General features: G+C 36.2%; 2 protein-coding genes across 3 annotated transcripts in view; both read right to left on the minus strand.

Annotated features, from left to right (window-relative positions):
- Positions 1 to 2,589: 2,589 nt before the first annotated feature.
- Positions 2,590 to 20,419, minus strand: part of LOC105224484 (myosin-G heavy chain) — a 315,288-nt gene continuing 297,458 nt past the window's right edge. Inside the window, exon 7 of one of the 2 annotated variants that reach the window (XM_029549490.2) lies at positions 2,590 to 4,538. In XM_029549490.2, the coding sequence (XP_029405350.2) occupies positions 3,418 to 4,538 (1,121 nt within the window). In that variant the 3' untranslated portion in view covers positions 2,590 to 3,417. Of the gene's footprint in view, positions 4,557 to 20,419 lie in introns of both variants that reach the window. The other variant, XM_011202572.3, reaches the window with a different exon arrangement.
- Positions 10,841 to 20,280, minus strand: LOC125778876 (uncharacterized). The gene is made up of 2 exons (XM_049458491.1): positions 19,869 to 20,280; positions 10,841 to 11,922 (listed from the first exon to the last, which is right to left on the minus strand). The coding sequence occupies exon 2, from the start codon at positions 11,914 to 11,916 to the stop codon at positions 11,302 to 11,304; it is 615 nt and encodes a 204-aa protein (XP_049314448.1). The 5' UTR covers positions 11,917 to 11,922; positions 19,869 to 20,280; the 3' UTR covers positions 10,841 to 11,301.

The following is a 20,419-nucleotide window of genomic DNA, read 5'->3' on the forward strand; positions in this document are numbered from 1 at the left end:
ACGATAAAATAGAAAGCAGCCATATTCAAACAAAATTTGAGTTTTGGTTAGAAAATGGGTATAATGGGTAAATAATTATTATATTATGGTTACATAGTGGTTATGTATTGGTTATGTATTGGTTATATATTGGTTATGTATGGGTTATGTATGGGTTATGTATTGGTTATATTCGTTATATTTGAAGCTGAAAATACTGCAGATGCATAAGTATGTAATATGATGTAGTGATTTGAAAGCAATAAAAAACTCAATTTCGATTTTTTGAACATACCTTGTTTTGCATTTTAGATGACGTTATATACTTGTGTAAAATCACATGCTTGTGTGGATAATCTCAAATACACAAATTGAGGTTATGTTCGCCCGACCAACACAGTCGGTTTAATTATTCAATATTTCGTTTTTCGAATTACCCAAAATTCTCATGTGGTATATTGATTTTAATGCACAATCTAATGCCACATAATGTGCAACATAACTGCATTGACTATTAAGGAGATTTCAGAGATTTCAGGATTTCGCATATTTAAATATTTTACTATTTCATGCTTTCATAATTATTATTGGCAGATTCGACTTGGAATTTAATAAATCAACGCAAGAATTTGGTTTGCTTTTCGTAAATATTATTACAGTTATGTATACACGTCTGTACAATTAAGTTGATTTTATGAAAATTCATTAATTTTAAATGTAAGCTGTTGTTGCAACACAGCAGGACATTTGTTCGAGCGTGCGTCTTGTACTCTATTGAGCTGTTGGAAATTTGAAAATTGAAAATTGGAAATATAAGTATGTACTTCAATTACCACTTGCATGTGTGTTTGTGTGTGAAGCTTGTCCTATTTACATACAATCAATTAATCAGCAGGTTTGTATACATTTCTAAGTGATTATTAGCAAACACTGTTTACGCTTTCACCTGCGGCTGCTTGCGGCTATTCAATTTTACGCCAACTTCTACGCAATAATGTGGAAGGTTTGGATTTGTTTGAGTAAGTGTGTGACTTATTTCGTTTGCTGGAATTTGAAAGCTTCTACACTTAGTTGCCAGACCTTTACAGCAAGCTTGAATGTTTGTGAGACCAGCTGGGTGCTAAATGTTTTTTTTTCTTTTCGGAATATATTTATGTTACTTTCATTGTTGTATGCTTCAATTGTGTGATGTAGTTTCCCTAAAAGTCCTGTAGAGTATCACTCATAAGAATTCTTTACGATTTTCCTTTACGCTTTCTCAAACTGCTTCTAACACTTTCTATCTTACTATCTTTCGTATAAACAATCTTCAAGTCGAAATAGAGTTGCTAAAAATTGATATTTTAAGGAGATCTCTAACTTGGTTTTGATCGATCAGCTTGTATGACAGCTATGTATATACTACAGTGGTCCGAAATCTGTGGTTCCGACAAAGAAGCAGCTTCTTGAGCAGAAATTGTTGTGTTGAAGAGGGAAGCGAGACGCATTTGCAGACAAAGAAAGAGAGAGGCCGAAATATGGAGTTAAGAGCGATCTCCTCCACCTCCACTATTGCGTGAATCCGGTATTTTTCGTGGTTGAAAATAGAAACAAAAACTTTACTGGTAGATAATGTCCGCATAATGTTTCAGGTCGAAAAAAATCAAAAATTAACAAAATGGTGGCTTTAAAAAAGAAGTTAAAAAAGCTTTTTTGCCAGGCCAAAGTTGGGTCGTTTTTGCAGATCAAAATATGTTTTGAATAGAACATAAAATGGGAAAACTAAGTATAAGCCTACTTAATATACATACGGAAAAAGCTTAAAATGCTCGTATCCTTTCGTAATCAGAAAATTGTCCTAACATTATCAAATATTTATGACATGTACTGTAAATGGAAGCAAATTTTAAAAAATGTGGTTATGAGAAAAATACATTTAAAAATAAACTGATGGAGCTTACTGAACTAAGTGGCTATACTTTAGAGTACTGTAGCTCAAAAACTTTTAAGGGGTTGCATGAGTACCCTCGGGCAAAAAAACAGTATTTTTCAACATTTTTTTTCTCATATAAGAAGAAACATTTTATCAGAATTTTATTATTACAAACATACATTATAAATAAAGAAAAACTGAAATTTTTGTAAAAGCTCGAAAGAGATGCGCCTTCGTTGGCAGAATACCTTAAGCCTTACTTTGAACTTGGACGAAGGAAAAAAATCTGAAAATTGGGCTTTTGGGAACCATTCTTAGAAAAACAAAAATGTAAATTTCAGTGAAAATTTCGCAACGTTTTATTTTCAATTGTAATCGAAAAAAATACTTCATCCATGTATTTAAAAATTGTATCTTAAATATCGTGTTAAAATTTCATGAATATTGGTTGAGTAGTACTCCAGAAATCTTGCTTACTGACTTCAAAAACACAGTTTCGAGAAAAACGTGTTTAAAGACGGCGCATTTAGCCTAGCTAGCCTCTAGCGCGCAAGTTCCCAAGACTTTATCTATGAAACTGTTACTCGGATCAACTTATTATTTTTAGGGCAATATTCTATGCTGTGGAAATTGAAACAATAATAAAAAAAAATTTTGAAAACTGTAAACCCATGTAACCCCTTAAGACATTTAAAAATTTTAATATATTATTTTTAAAGCTATAACCTATCGCTCTCGAAGTATGAAAATAAATATTCATATAAATTTTTTTTAATCACACGTGTGTGTCATTTAAAAGCAAAAAGTCGTGTCGAAATTAAAAATGATTAAAATTTCATAATTTAAAATAAAATGATTTTTTTTTTGGAAAAAGTCGCCATTTTACGCACTTTCAACGGCCATATTACAAGCTATACTATATTATAATATTTTCTTAAATATTTGCTTCAATTAATTTATCATTTTTTTAATTCCAATTTATTTATAATTATACTAACTTTTCACTTACAGCTCGAGCATTTTATTGACTAACAGTTCACATGCACACTTGCATGTGTGCGCGCGCAGGTGCATGCCAGCCGTCGCTTCAAGTCGGTATGAAAATTTTGAATATTTTTTTTTTTTCTATATTAATATTATTAGTTCTCGCAATTGCCATGCTTCGAAATTGAAATAAAAATTTTTGTTAAAAATTCGTCGTCGAAAATGGAAAGTTTCATTGTGAATGACAGCGGTGCTCAGCGCGCTCTTAAGTATTGGTAGATAAAACAATTGCAGGCCACTACGGCACACACTCACACACATGCACACAGTGCCACTAATAAGTATGCATACGCTCTTACGGCATGAGCCGACAGCAATGTGTTTGTTGTTGTTGTTGTTACCTCATAAATGCCAAGCAATTTACGCAGCTATTGCTTTGTGACCGAACTATTTTGCCATTGAAATGAAAATTTTCCATTTAACATTCCGAGTACTATATACCGTTATCAATGCACGGACCGCTGTCCAGCAACACAAACGCATCATCTGACATCGTAGCCGTTGTGGTGGCACATCGTATGATGGTTGCTGTCAGTGTTGTTGCAACTTACGTTGTTGTTGTTGTTGCAATTTACGTTGTTGTTATTGTTGCAATTTACGCTGTTGTTGTTGTTAGTATTGCTGCAGCTGACGTTTGGCAGATGACTTTTTGAGCATTTGCTGTCCTTAGTCGCTGTTGCAGTGTGCCTACTGTTGTTGTTGTTGTTGTTGCTACTTTTATTGTTGTTGTTGCTGCTACTGTTGCAAAAGTGAGCGAAATTTGCATTGCCGCTTTTGGTCACAGTTTTGTTTATCATATTATTGCAGTCGATTTTGGGCTTAGTGCTTCGCACACTGACGCCGCAGGCGGTGGGCGTGGCGCTGCCTCTACTATTTGCCTGTGTGCGCTGCAACTGGGTAGTTGCATTGCCGGCGGTCGTTTCATTGAGACTCGGGGCGTTTGAGCTGGTGGGCATATTCGTTGTATTGCAGCAACTTTCTGTTGTTGTTGTTGTCGTTTGTGTTGTTGTTGCTTGTGGCAAAGTAATGGAAGCAGCCGAGTCCTTTACGGACACACTTGAACTTGTTGCCATGGTTGCAGGCAAGTTTCGCATTGTTGTTGTTGTTGTCAGGCATGCAACAGTCGTTGCATTTTCTTTCTTTGTTGTGCCGTTGCTGTTTTGCTGATCCGTCATTGCATTCTGTGTCGTTGCAAGTGCAACATATATGTCTGCTGCCAGTAAATCTGCTCTTTTTGTTGCTCTTTTTGTTGTTTTTACTATCATTTCGCCTTTGTGCACTGCAGTTGTTGTCTGTAGTGTTGTTTTTGTTGTTGCCACAGTTACCTCGACCATTGTTTGCTTTATATGCGGCAATTGACGGTTAACTGTGCTTTTTGCTCTTGTTATTGTTGTTGCGCTTTTGTGCGCTGCAACAGCAAGACTCTCGCTTACATTCGATTTTGCTGCTATTGTGGTTGTTGTTGTTGTGCCGACTACGCTCGCTGCATTGAGTACGAAACTTTGCTGCTGATAGCCGAGCACGACGGCGACGAGCAGGAAAATTGTTAGCCAACTGAACTGACAGCCGGATGAGCCGGTTTGCATCGCCTCCGGATGTTCACCTGAAATGATGGGCCGAACTAATTTCAACAATTTTGTTTTGTTCTTATGCTAAAATATGCAATTCTAATCATAATAATAACAATAATAATGCATAATGCAGACAATGCCTAACTGACAAAATATAGATGTATAGGTGGATTGAGTTTTTCGTTAGAGCGTCAGAGAACGAAAGCAACAGGCACCGTATGGCTGTGTGAATAAACTCATTGTGACATTTCGCATATTTTATTTTTGTGAATTACGAATTTAAATTTTTAGATTTTTCGCTTGTTTTGAACTCATCGTACATCACAAGTCCATAAAAAATGTTTTAGTTTGGTCGTTCAACGTTATCTGTTTCACATGTTCATATTTTTTTAGGTAAAACGAGTTGTGTTTCGCATGTTCATAATATATGTAAGTCTAAGAAATGTGTTTCATAAGTTCATAATATTTGAGATTCAACGAAAAGTGTTTCGTAAGTTCATATTTTTTGAGGTAAAACCTTTTGTATTCCACAAGTTCATAATTTTCAAAATTCAACGAGTTGTGTTACATGTGCTCAATATATAAAAATATATTTTTTTTTAGTTTTTGACTTTTTGAGTATACCTCAGAAAGAGAGAGAGAGAGACGGTGGGAGAGAGTCTCAGAGAGATTTTCATAGCTTGTGCAGTTCACCGCAATATGATTTTGTAGCTCGAAAAAATATTTTAAAACAATAATTATAAAAACTTCTTGAAGCCTTGAGGTTAAGGGGAAAGAGCGCCAGGGAGAGCTGTTGTAATCTGTTGTTCGAAATGTTTTTTTTTTTAATAAAAAGTGCTGGAGAAAGTACTGAATCGACTTTATTCTTTTCTAACATCCCTTGTAACTAGATCAGTCATAATCAGCGGACCGAAAATATTAGAAGCATTTTCTTTTTCAATCGATTCTCCAAACTTTCATCCCAAAAATTCGGTTAATGCATGGGCTGTGCGACATGAAGTCTCACCTAGTTGAAACCAGATGTTGTCAAGATCAACTTCCTCCAATTGCGGCCATAAAAAGTGGGTTATCATCGATCTAAAGCGCTCTCCATTGACAGTAACGGTGCCACCAGCTTCAGTTCGAAAGAAGTACGGACCGATGATTCCACCAGACCAAAAACCACATCAAACCGTCAATTTAAGTAAATGGAATCGTTGTTCATGAATAACTTGTAAATTTTCTTCACATCAGAATTGACAGGTTTGCTTATTTAACGCACCACTCAGATGAAAGTGAGCCTCATGGGAGTAGATGGTTATCATAGAAAAATTTGTTCCAAGTTTTTTCAAAGCAAATTCAGTAAATTTAACACGTTTGCTATGTCCAATGGCATTAGTTCTTGAGTGAGAACAATTTTACATGGAAGCAAGCCGGAATCTTCTCTCAAAATTCGCCAGTTTGTGCTTCGAAATACTTGTAGTCGCAATTCTTGAGAACTTTTTGAAAGCGACAAATTGCGGTCTTCAGCAACACTTGTCTGAACGGCAGCAATATTTCCATTATTACGAGCGGTTCTTTGTCTTATTGACACTTGAACATTATGTAAGGAAAATGCACGCTAAAAATTTTCAAAATTTTCATTAATTCGACGAATAGCGTGCATAGATGAACGCTTATTAGACCACAAAATGGCAAAAGCGCATGAAAAGTTGAAATTAGAGAAAATTATTTTATTAATAAAATTGAATAGTTTGCAAACGTTGTTCTAGCGCATATCTGTCAATGTTGAAATTGCAAACAATATTGAATACAGATCATGACATATTAAAAATGGCCGAAATGAAAACCCGGTACAATTGATTTGGAAGAAAAAGCCGCAATATTTTGGCGAAATGTTGCTCATACGCCCTAAGCAACCAGCTAAATGAATGATAATGTGCAACACAATAATATTATGAAGGTTTCACATTTCTACTATCTCCCGTTAATTTAACAACAGTTCCGCTGGGGACTGCAAAACAATAGCTCTTCTCTAAAAAATATCTGCTATATGTAGAACAGGCATAATTGCATTCGTGATATTTTCATTTTACGCCACAATTTAATGAAATATTCAGCTGTCAAATTTGAAATGGCATTGTTGGTTTGTTAATGCCACCGAGTACCGCAATGCGTTGACATTTGGCTTTTTTTGAATAATAATAATTTTATACGGTTGTTGCTTATGTTGAGTGAGTGTGGATATAACTTTAGTAATGCTGAGTGCATGTGTGGACGTGTGTGTATATGTGTGATTTATATATTATATGCAAAGGATATATTTTATGTAAAATTTTTTATGTCTAAGCGCAAAGTTGAAAGGGCAAGGAGTAGGTTATGGACGCTTTTATAAAAATTGATGAATTTTTACTTGATGAGGGTTACTGCTTGACCAGATAAATCTTCTTCTAGGAGTGTGTAACAAATAGAAATATGTATTTAGCTTTGGAATCCAAAGATTTTATGAAAAAAATTACATGATATTTAATTTTTATAAAAAATAGTGTTTAGCAATAATTTGCACAGTTAATTGAATAAAATATGGCGCCATATGAAAAAAGATGTTTAATGAAATACATCAGCTGATTTAGAAATAAAATTGCATGATACATTTTATTGAAGTTGTTATTCAGCAATATTTAAATCTAAAGTTATATAACAGAGTGTATTTTTTTAAAAGAAATTTCTTCAGATTTGAATAGTAAAAAATCGCATGCGACAAATTTTCATATTTGAATGAAAATTGGTAAAATAACGTTGTAACCCTGTTGTAAGCTTGACTAAAGGGTGATTTTTTTAAAGCTTGATAACTTTTTTAAAAAAAAAAAACGCATAAAATTTGCAAAATCTCATCGGTTCTTTATTTGAAACGTTAGATTGGTTCATGACATTTACTTTTTGAAGATAATTTCATTTAAATGTTGACCGCGGCTGCGTCTTAGGTGGTCCATTCAGAAAGTCCAATTTTGGGCAACTTTTTCGAGCATTTCGGCCGGAATAGCCCGAATTTCTTCGGAAATGTTGTCTTCCAAAGCTGGAATAGTTGCTGGCTTATTTCTGTAGACTTTAGACTTGACGTAGCCCCACAAAAAATAGTCTAAAGGCGTTAAATCGCATGATCTTGGTGGCCAACTTACGGGTCCATTTCTTGAGATGAATTGTTGTCCGAAGTTTTCCCTCAAAATGGCCATAGAATCGCGAGCTGTGTGGCATGTAGCGCCATCTTGTTGAAACCACATGTCAACCAAGTTCAGTTCTTCCATTTTTGGCAACAAAAAGTTTGTTAGCATCGAACGATAGCGATCGCCATTGAAAAAATACGGTCCAATGATTCCACCAGCGTACAAACCACACCAAACAGTGCATTTTTCGGGATGCATGGGCAGTTCTTGAACGGCTTCTGGTTGCTCTTCACCCCAAATGCGGCAATTTTGCTTATTTACGTAGCCATTCAACCAGAAATGAGCCTCATCGCTGAACAAAATTTGTCGATAAACACATTTCGAACCGAACACTGATTTTGGTAATAAAATTCAATGATTTGCAAGCGTTGCTCGTTAGTAAGTCTATTCATGATGAAATGTCAAAGCATACTGAGCATCTTTCTCTTTGACACCATGTCTGAAATCCCACGTGATCTGTCAAATACTAATGAATGAAAATCCTAACCTCAAAAAATCACCCTTTATAACCACGTAAGCGGTGTTTCTGGCAATAAAGAAAAATATATATTTAGTAAAAAACGCATGCAATATATTTAGTTATTAGGTTTATAACATTAAAAATTTTATATTTAACAATTAAACAAAAAAATATATTTTTGAACAAATTGCTTTAAAAAAAGTTATTTATCAATAGCATGTAATATTTTTTTATTATTACATGTTTCATTTGGTTTTAAAAATATCGCATGAGGTATTTTTTTTTAATATTCTGTTGAACTTTTTTAAATATCTGAATGGAACTTATAAATATATATAAACATACATATTGTATATAGTAATAATCGCATTTTATTATTATTACATGCAATTATTTATAAATATAACAAAAAATATATAATTCTTTAACAACAAAAAATTGCATAAATTGCATTAACCGAAAAATATCTTTTTTTAATTATTTCATTTGCTTTTAAAAATATCGCATGAGATAATTTCTTTTAATTTTTATATTGAAATTTTTTTTCAAAAATATTTGAATGAAAATTAGTTTAAATTTAACATTAATAAATATTTAGTAAAAATCGCAAGTAACATTTTTTTTATTATAACATGTAAGTTTTTATTAAACAAAAAAATTATATTTATTTAACCAAAATAAATTGCATTAAAAATAGCAATTTTGCCAAATTTTTTTTTTATTATTTCATTAACTTTTCAAAAATATTGCATGAGATATTTTTTTTGTGTTGTATTGAATTTTTTTTCAACAATAGTTCAGTATTAGACAGAAAAAAATTTTAACATTAGTTGCTTATTTATAAAAAATATTTATTTGACTCTTACAATAAAAAGTTGCATGCGAGAAAAAATATTTTATATTTTTCTTTACGTTAAGATGTGTTGCCAAATACCATTTAGCAAAAAAAAAATAATATAAAGTAAAATAAAATAAAAACAAAATAAAATAAAATAAAATAAAATAAAATAAAATAAAATAAAATAAAATAAAATAAAATATAGAACAAAAATTTTAATCAAAGAAATCTCATGCGATTTATCACATTCGATGAAAACGATTATTGTTAAACTATTTCCCGCTGGTATTTTTGGTACATTTGAATTCTCTAGAAACCACGCCATGAAAACTCGTCAAATTACCTATTGACTCAGTGTCATCACTCACCAACTAAGTAAAATTATAAAACTGAAAAAGTATTTTGACTATTCATAAAATAAATAATTCATTGCACTCGCTAATGAAATTAAAATTGTATTAAAAGTTGAAAACAGAATTTATTTTAGTTGCATTTGAAACGTACGGAGTCAACAAAATTATTTCGCATTCTACTTTTCATAATCGAATTTGATTTTATTTCGTTTTGGTTATGCAAATTCACGCGTTCGCACTTGTCAACTCCCGCTATTTTGTCGCATGCAACGTATTTTCTTGCGTAGCGCATTATTTGTGCGCGAAAAAAGTTGATTTCCACGAGTGAGTTGCATTTCACTTGGAATTCGTAATTCTGTTGACATGTAAATTTCTGTTTTTCTGACACTAACTTACAGCATAACGTGTATTTTTGCTTGCCATTTCTTTGCAACATCACTTTATATGTAAATTAAATACATTTTTTGAAAAAAAAACTCTCATTTGCTGACAATTAAAATAAATTAATAGACAAATATTTTCATTTTAAATAAAATGCGGCTAATTGCGCCGCCGCCATATTCACACATTGCCAGGTAATAATTTATTCATTTCGCAAAGCTATATTTAATTGGTTATTAATCGTGTCACATTAACCGAAAGTGAGCTTCATTCGCTTTCGAAGAATTTTTGGCTTTACGAAAAAAGCAATTAAATTTCTTGACATTCTCTTGCGTAAAAATTTAAACATATTTATGATACCCTGTTGTGTAAATATACTCTTAACAGCGTATATTAAGATTGAGATAAGTTTGTAATACCCAGAAGCTGATCCTTAGGGTAAAGGAAGTAGTAGTGTATATGAGCCAATAGAGGTCTAAATGTCTGTCTTTGTAGGTATATGCGAACTAGTATTTTAGGTTTTGGAATATTGAAACGAAATTTAGTACACGCATTTTTTCTCCATGAAGCTGCTCATTTGTTAGAAGCGCCATACACACCGATTGGTTAAAATCAAGTCCTTGTATGAAAAACTTGTGAGATATCTTCATAAAAATTTACAAGAATTATTATCCAAAGCAGTGCTACAATTTTTGAATATTTTGTTCAAATCGCAGCACTATAGCATATAGCTGCCATACAAACTGATCGATCAAAATCTTGTTTTTGTAGAGCAAACTTTTTTATTTGATAAGATATTTTCATAAAAATTTACACAAACTATTCTCCAAAGCAGCGCCAGTATCTCTGAATATATTGTTCAGATCGGACTACTATAGCATGAAGCTGTCATGCAAACCGATTGACTAAAATCAAGTACTTGTATGAAAAACTTTTTCATTTGATAAGAAATCGTCATGAAACTTGGCATAAACTATTTTCTAAAGGCCGCTCTGAAGTCTTAGAACATATCGTTCACTTGGAACCACTATATCATGTAATCGCCTTACAAACTGAATAAAATTTTTATGTTTTAAATTTTTTTTTTTTTTTTTAAGTGTTTTAATGGTTGCCCGCTTCACTTACCACTTGTTAGCCTTTGGTATTTTAAAAATAAAAATCCTCGGGATTTTGGCTTTAACAATATAATTGACCACCGACTTGTATTTGTTTTCAATTGCACTGATTGATTTGTGGGTTTTCTTTTTTTTGGTTTTACAATAAACTTCACTGAATATAATTAACTTGAATACGCTGCGTAGCGGTGGTGGAAAGCGACGTGGTTTCGAAAGCGGTCGAATCAGAACTGAGCTGTGTAAAGCGGACCCTTTTTTAGTGGAGTGATGTGGTGTGTGTTTTTGTGTGTGGATCCTGCGCTCGCGCGTGTGGGTGGTGTTGATGTGAAGTGTGGTGATGTCGAGGTGAGTGTGGTGAGTGTGCGTGTTAATGATGGGTGTAGGTGTGGTGTGGGGCAGGCGACTAAGGCTCATTTAGCCATCCCGGCCCCCCTAGGCGAATATTTCAGCCTAGAATTCTCTGGAGTTGCTGGAGAGTGGCCACGACGCTGCTGAGGCCTGAGGTGCGGCGCGGACGCGGTCGTTGTTGCTGGCGTCGTGTTGATGCCCCACTATGTGGCCGCTGGGCACGGGATGATGATGGCCCTATGGTTCGACGAGACCGTGCATCCCGGCTTAATGGAGGTCGTCGGACTGCGCCGCGGTTGCGGCCGGCAGGAGGTTGGCTGGTGTCGTTCCGCGTTGTACGGTGCAACATAGTGTGATGCGGGCGCATACAAATCTGGCACAGATTGCCCGACGTACACTCATGCGTTTGGTGGATAGTCGTCAGGCAATTGAGACAATGGCCGTGCGCCTGCACGACCAACTGGCGTTGCTGAGGTGGCAATCCCTTAAAAATGACGCATTGTGGCAGCCGGTGGGGTCGACGACATAGAGGACATCTACGGCGTGGTGGGTCGACGACAAGCGCGGGTGTTGACGGCAATGCGGCCGTTCCACTCCGAGGCATCGTTGGGGTGGTTGTTCGGGGCGCTGCAACTGGGGCAGCCGCTTGGCGTGGCACATTGACAGCCGAACGAGTGGTTGGTGTCGGGGCTGCTGGCATGTCTGCATCCATATTGATCTGTTTGGAAGAGTGTTATTTCAATTAGAATTTGGTTGCATATAGGACATATGAGCATGGCTGCCACGTTATGCGGCATGAGTGGGTCGTTAGAATAATCGACTACTTTCGTGAGTGATTTTAAGTATATATATGTACATAGGTATTTTTATAAATTTTATTTTATTTTGGTTTTATATTCGGTTTATTTAAGCGGTTTATCGGTTTTTGTTTCGCGGTTATCAGCGATCGGTAAGAAGCATAGTTTGACGAGCGGTCTTGTTAGCTTTCCGGATTGCGTTCGGAGATTGACTACGCGAATATGACCGTCGGAGCCTGGATAAAGCTTCTCTATGCGGCCCAGCCGCCATTCGGTAGGTGGCAGGCAATCGTCGTGAATCAGGACACAATCTCCAATTTTTGGCGCATTTTCTGTATTTTTCCACCGCTACCTCTTGTGGAGGTCCTTTATATAGTCTTCTTTCCATCGGCTACTGAAATTATGATGGAGAATTTTAATTCTTTCCCATCTATTTAATAAGGATAGCGACTCCACGCCTGGCTCAGGTGTGGCCAGAATGGGTGCTCCTTTGAGGAAATGCCCTGAAGTTAGGGCTGTGAAGTCGGAGGGGTCTTGCGATAGGACTGTGAGCGGCCGTGAGTTGAGAACGGCTTCTATTTTAGCTAATAATGTCGTGAATTCTTCATAATTAAATTTATAGCTGCAGGCTAGTGTGTTGAAATGGGATTTGAAGCTCTTTACAGCTGATTCCCATAAACCACCCATATGAGGAGCGCTTGGAGGTATAAATTGCCAATTGATACCTTGAGGGGCGTACTTTTGTACGATATCAGGGGACACTTGTTTTAAGAAATCCACAAACTGTTTTTCTGTGGCTCGTTGGGCTCCTATGAATGTTTTGCCATTATCGCTCATGATTTTGGAGGGGAAGCCACGTCGAGCGACGAAACGAGCAAATGCCGCGAGAAAAGCCTCCGTCGTCAGATTAGTACACAGCTCAAGGTGTACTGCCTTTGTCGTGAAACATACAAAGACAGCCACATAGCCTTTCATGAGAGTGGGAGATCTTAGCATGGACGCCTTTATTTGAAAAGGCCCAGCAAAATCGACACCTGTGGTCGTGAAAGGCGGAGCGAAATTGCAGCGTTCAGGTGGAAGTGCTGCCATAATCTGAGTTCGCATTTTTTGCTTATGCATAGTGCAGATTTTGCACATGAAAAATGCATTTTTTGATCTGGGGCTTAAGACGGGGAAATATAATACTCTTGGCGTACCATATGTTGCATGAGGCGCTGTTCGGCGTGCAACATTAATATATGGATGTAATTCAGGAGTAATGTGGCAAAAGGAGACTTCTCAGGTATTATGATGGGGTGGCGTTCGTTGTAAGTCAGGCTTGAATTAGCGAGCCGACCATTGGCACGAAGCAGACCTTTCGTGTCTAAAAATGGGTTTAGTACTAAGAGTGAGCTCTCTTTTTGTCAATTGGCTTCGATTCTCTCAGTAACGATATGTCGCGACTGAAGTAGCGCGTTTGGGTTGAGGCGATAAGCGCGACCTTTGCTTTTTGTAAGTCCTGGTGCGTCAATGTATCGCAATGAGTGTAAGTTACTCCTTTAACTTTAAGTTTAAGTTGCTCAATGAATTTGAGCATATATGCGACAACTCTGAGGGCTCGGGGCAACGATGAAAATCGTTCAAGGATTTCATTATCATCCACTATTGTATGATAGGTGTCGATTTTTCGACTTTCTGGGGCGATTATGTTGCGCATTGTCGATTGTGGCCAAGAATCTGAGGATTCGGTTAACCATCGGGGGCCATTCCACCAGAGCGTGGTGGTGGCAAGATCCAGGGGTTTGCACCCTCTTGTACCTAGATCAGCAGGATTGTCGGCACTGGCTACGTGTCGCCATGTGGCTGCTCCTACTAGGTCAAGTATTTGAGAGGTTCGATTAGAAATATATGTTTTCCACGAGTGGGGTGGCTTTTCTAACCAGGCTAGAACGATTTCGGAATCGGACCATAGATATAATTTGCATTTGGTCATGTTCATGTGGGTCTGCACTATGGAAACCAGCTTGGCTAGTAGCAGAGCGCCACAGAGTTCAAGTCGTGGTAGACTTATCGTTTTTAGAGGTGCTACTTTTGCTTTTGCCACTAGTAGGTGGCTTGTGGTTGCGGTGTCGCTTTGTGCGCGCACATAGATCGTGGCACAATATGCCTTTTCAGAGGCATCGCAGAAGCCGTGTAGTTCCACTTTGTATTCGGGGGAATAATTTACCCACCGTGGAATTTGTATCTGCGAGATGTCTTTTAGATTATTAGCAAACCGGGACCACTTCTCTAAGCGAAGAGGTTTCACTTGTTCGTCCCAGTCTGTTCCGTCTAGCCATAATTCTTGAATCAGGATTTTCGCTTGTATCATAATTGGCGCAAGCCATCCTGCGGGGTCAAAAAGTTTTGCCATTGAGGACAAAATTTGCCTCTTTGTTACGGCGGATAATGCGGTTATGGACTCTGTCGTGTATGAGAACTGGTCCGATATCGCATTCCATTGGATGCCCAGTGTTTTTGTTATACTTTCCTTTTCAAATATAAGGAAATTAGAATCCAATTTGTTATCGTTTGGTTTATTTTTTTAAGATACTTGGGTGATTAGCTGTGATCTTTTTTAGGGGAAACCCTGCGGTGTTGAGGGCCTTTATCACTTGTGATAAGGACTCGTATGCTTGTGAGAGGCTGTGGCTCCCAGACAGGATATCGTCTACATACGTATGTGTTTTTAAGACTTGTGTTGCCAGAGGAAATTCTGACTTTGTGTCTTCTGCCAGTTCGTGGAGTGTACGAATGGCGAGGTATGGGGCACAGTTTACGCCAAAGGTAACTGTTTTTAATTTAAAGTCGCGTAATGGACTATTGGGAGATTTTCGGAAAATAATTCGTTGAAAATCCTGATCATCTTTATGTACGACTATTTGTCGATACATTTTTTCAACATCCCCATTGAAAACGTATTTGTATATACGCCAATTTAGTATGAGGAGCATTAAATCTGGTTGGAGTGTGGGGCCCGTGAATAGAATATCGTTGAGCGAATTCCCCGAGCTAGTGCATCTGGAGGCATTAAAGACAACTCTAACTTTTGTTGTTTTTTTGTCAGGCTTAACTACTGCATGGTGTGGCAAGTAGAATGAGTGATATTTGCCTTTTATGATTTTTTCGCATGGGCTTACTTCCTCCATGTGATCTAAATGGAGGTATTCTTCTAAGACACCATCATAATGTTGTTTGAGCTCACCCTTTCTAAGTAGGTTTTTTTCCATACTTAGAAACTGCTGTATTGCAGAGGTGCGAGAGTGACCTATGGCGAGTGTATCTGGAAATTGTTGTTTAAATGGTAGTCGTACGACATACCGACCATTTCTTGATCTAGTAGTTGTGGCTTTGTAAAAGTCTTCACAATACTGATCTTCTGGAGTTGTAATGGTAATGGGGGGGAGTTCTTCTAATTCCCAAAATTTCCTTAATTGTGAATTAAGGAATTCATTGGATATCTCTTCCACTTGAGTTGTCATGGCGGTAACTGGTTCTGTTACTAGTCCACTTAGTATCCAACCGAATATAGTATTTTGTGCTAGAAGGGTGTTTGAAATTTTCTCAACCCCTTCTAGAATAATTTGAGGAATAAGGTCGCTGCCTAATAGAAGATCTATTTGAGCGGGGGTGTTGCAGTTAGGATCTGCTAGCTTTAGGTGTGTAACCTTTTGCCAATGCTTGCTATTTATATGATAGCTTGGCAGCATGTTCGTAAGTTGCGGTAAGACTATAGCTTCTGCTTGAATGCGCTTATCCGCTTGGGGGGAAATTAGGGTAATGGGGCAGATTTTATTTGAGTTTTGTACTACTCTTCCACCCATTCCCGTAATTTCATAATTGGCATGTTTTGTTGGCAGTTTTAGCCTATTTTGTGCCCTAGACGCTATGAATGATCGTTGTGATCCTTGGTCTATTAGGGCTCTCAATTTGAAAAGTTCTCCTCGGTGTTCGATGGAGATAACTGCTGTGGGTAGTAATACCCTACTTTGATTCTCGCTGTGAAGCGTTTGTGTTTTTAAGCCTTTGAGCAGCATGGTGTCTCTTGGCAAATTTCGGGATTTTGTGTTTCGGGAGGTGCGGTTGCAACTAAACCCGTGGCTCTTTTGGAGAAAGCGCTACTTTGGGGTGTGCTAGGAAAGTTGTTGAAATGCAACATTGAATGATGCCTCTTGTGGCAATATACGCAATTGAATTTGCTTTCGCAATTATTGAGATTATGTGAGTGGGACAAGCAGTTTGTACAGAGTCTTTTTGCTCTGACAAAGTTGTTCCTTTCATTGATATTAAGTTTTTTAAACTTTTCGCAAGCTTTCAGCTTGTGCCCTCCTTTACATAGTTCGCAGGACGTTTGTTTATATTGTTCGGATGTGAACGTTTGATTTTTAAAGAAGCTTCTATTTAAATTGTGGTTGTTACTAGCTTGGGGTCTAATAAAACTTCGATTTAGGTCTTGTTGAACGTTTTTAGTTCTGACCATTTTTTTATCTACCCTTTCCGCAATTTCATATTGGGCAGTTAAGAAATCTTTCATTTGTTGCCACGTTGGGCATTTTCTTCGTGATGAGAGCGATTGCTCCCACAGAAGCAAAGATTTTTCCGGTAATGCCGCGGAGCATATATTTACTAGTATGGGGTCCCAATTGTGTGTGGGAATATTCTGTGTCGCTAGAACCGACAAGCAATTTGAAACAGTTGATTGAAGTTTTATAAATTCTTCACTTGTTTCTTTCTGAATTTTTGGTAAATTCATTAATATTGTGACTTGTTTGTCGACTAATATTCTTTCGTTTTCGTAACGAGCTTTTAGAGCTTCCCAAGCATAATTGAATTTTCGTCATTAGAGCAAACTGTTTGACTATTACGCCTGCTTGACCTTTTGTTTTGTATCGGAGGTGATACAATTTTTGCGCTTGTGATAATTTAGGATGGTTTATGTACACGGCCGTAAACATGTCCGGAAGGACGGCCATTGTTCATAACCTCCGTGAAATATTTCTGTATCACAAGCTGGCACTTTAAGGTGAATGCCGGAACTCGCCTCTTGGCTTTGAATTGGAGGCAGCTCTACTCTCGGTTGTGGAGTAGGTGCAATTGCTTTTATTAATCTCAATTGATCGGAGATCATAGCTCTCGTTTCCTCGTACTGGTCTAAGCAGTTTTCGTATTTGGAGCAAGCCGAGGATTTAAAATTTTCCGGAAGATCTGATTCGTCAGATTCTAGAATTGCGTCATACGCAGCTTGGAGACGTGTCCAGAAATTGCCTAGATTTTCTTTTTTGATTTCTAGTACCGATTCAGAATTGTCCTGAATCGGTGAAGATGAAAATCGAGTGCAGTATCGAATTAAACTGTCACTCTCCGCAATAAACTTAGTATATGAAATATCTTTAATTTTTTTTTGCTTTGTAGCACCTTGCTTTGAGCGTGTAGCTTCAGCCGGTGTACATGGGCTCTTTTCTTCAGTAATCATTTTTTGTACCTTTAGATATTGAATCGATTTAGATTCCTTAGAATCTCCGTTCATTTAGTCAGTGAGTGAAAATTGAAAATATTAGGACGAAAAACTTCTCTCAGTGTATATCTGTTAACAATAAATGCGTTTGAATCTTTAAGATAAACAACCAATGTTGTTGTATGTTTGTTGTATACACAACGTATCGAATAACGAACGCGTGTTTCGTTTTCCTTATTGTATTTTTGTTGTATACGCAATGTACGAACCAACGAGTGAGTGTTTCGTTTTCTTTATTCCTAATAGTTGTGCTATTAGTTTGTTCTTGGTTTTTTCTATTTTATTTATTGCTTCCCACTCGTTAGCTTACAATTGCTTATACGGACGATAATGAGAGAACGAGGAAAGGGTTAATGGCCTTTGTACATAAAGATTTTTTCCGTTTGCAATCCTGCTTGCTTGTGCTTTAGCAAGAACAAGAGGTATTGCTTGAAATATGCCGATTTGGTCTTTAGATATAAGTATAATATAAAATCAAATGTTTAAATGCGCTTAGGCTACTTGGTTTTTATTTGTTTTGTTTTGTCCGTACATATACGAATTGTAATGATTATTATTATTATTATTTTTTTTCCTTAATTAACAGAATGTAATTTTTTCCTTATTAAATGGTTGCATTTGCCGCACCGAAATTTATTCCGAAATATTTAAATCGTAATTTAAAATTTAATTTCTTTATGTACCCTATGTACGTTATATGTATGTATGTATATATCGGCATAGGCAAATTCGATGCCTTGTGTATGCGTATATATTATTTGCCGTACGAACAACGCGGGAGAAGAAAATTGGAAAATCGGTTAGACGCAGGTATGCACTCTAAGTACACATTAGAAGATATGTAATATTGCAGAGATTTATAATTTTATTTATACATACATATGTGTGTATGTTGTTTTCCAACTTTGGTTGGTACTTATATGTCAATATATGTATAAATAAATATAAAATATGAATATAAGTATTTGCATATAAGTATGTTGTATTTTATTATTTTTATTTTTTCTTTTACTAATCGAGTTTGTCCAAGCTTAATATTTTCGCAATCCTGCTTATACTTTTGGAGTATAAGGGGTATTGCCGGAAAACGGGGTCAAGTGTATACTTGAAAATTTTTTTTTTTTTTTTTAAATTTGTGTGTTTGGATACACAAGGATAAGCGTAAATAGGACCTTTTGTATTAGATATGTATATGCCAGTATATATATAATTGTATTATAGTATATACTGTTCATACATATATGTGGATGTACAAATATATAGCGTGCCAAACTGTTTTTCGGTTTCCCGGAAATTAACCGCAAGTTGAAAACAGTTTGGTAGCAACCGTTCTTTTGAAATCTTAACCGACTTGAATACAGTTTTTGTGTATATAAACTGTATCTGTTAACCGACATACAAATATGCAAATATAAATTTTAAATAAAAAGTGGAGTCGATACAACTCACTTGGAGCCGCTTCAAGGGGCTAAGGAATATTTCTGCAGAAAAAGGTGGGGGGATGTGCCGATGCCTGTGATCCGTTTCCTTCCGTTTTTTTATGGTTTTGCTTTCCGAACTGCTTCTTGTTGTGTGGTTGCCGACGATTGTTTCCTTTCCTCTTTTTTTTTTTATGTTATTTTTTTTTTTTTTTTTTTTTTATTATTTATTATTAAATTTTGTTTAAATTTATTTTTTATTGTTTTCGCGCCCGATTATTGTACTGTCATTAAACGCGCCCGTCTTTATCTTGTGCCGCTTTTATTTTTCGCGCCACTTTTGAGGATTTTTTTTTTTTTTTTTTTTTTATTTACTTTTAACTTTTGGCTTTTGCCACACAATCTTTTAATTTTGGTTTAATTTTGTTGGTTTGGTAATTGCACGTTAGGTGATTGATTTTGCACAATTTTATATGTATATGTGTATTTATATATTTCCCACTTCTTTGTGTTTTTTTTTTTTTTTGTTTCACCCGCGATTTAAAATTTTTGTATTTAATTTAATTTTTATTTTTTTGTTTTTTGATTTTGACGTAACAGTACGGAACCGTTTCGTGTAATCCGTTTTCAACTGTTTTTTTTGTTTTTTTTTTTTTTTGGTATGTATTTGTCACTGCACTTTGATTTCACTTGCAATCAATTTTTTGTATATACTGAATTTTGCACTTAAATTTGTATATGTGTATGTATGTATGTATACGCCGCCACACAGCACGAATTTTATAATCTTCTTTTCACTTTTTATGTCACAAATTTGATTTTATTTATTTGTTTTATATATATATTTTTTTTTCCAATAGTGCCGTTCTTTGCGGCTCGAAGGACCAATGTTTTATTAATTGCCCGCTTCACTTACCACTTGTTAGCCTTTGGTATTTTAAAAATAAAAATCCTCGGGATTTTGGCTTTAACAATATAATTGACCACCGACTTGTATTTGTTTTCAATTGCACTGATTGATTTGTGGGTTTTCTTTTTTTTTGGTTTTACAATAAAACTTCACTGAATATAATTAACTTGAATACGCTGCGTAGCGGTGGTGGAAAGCGACGTGGTTTCGAAAGCGGTCGAATCAGAACTGAGCTGTGTAAAGCGGACCCTTTTTTAGTGGAGTGATGTGGTGTGTGTTTTTGTGTGTGGATCCTGCGCTCGCGCGTGTGGGTGGTGTTGATGTGAAGTGTGGTGATGTCGAGGTGAGTGTGGTGAGTGTGCGTGTTAATGATGGGTGTAGGTGTGGTGTGGGGCAGGCGACTAAGGCTCATTTAGCCATTAAGAAATCAATTTATTTTTAAATTTCTTTTATCACAGTATATGTGCATATAAACCAAATTTAACTTTTCACGAACGTGTTGTATGCTAGTTGAGATTTTAATATTGTATTGTAGTTACGCAAAAACTACTAACATT

The sequence above is a fragment of the Bactrocera dorsalis genome, chromosome 5 (genome assembly GCF_023373825.1).
Source record: "Bactrocera dorsalis isolate Fly_Bdor chromosome 5, ASM2337382v1, whole genome shotgun sequence".
Classification (NCBI taxonomy): domain Eukaryota; kingdom Metazoa; phylum Arthropoda; class Insecta; order Diptera; family Tephritidae; genus Bactrocera; species Bactrocera dorsalis.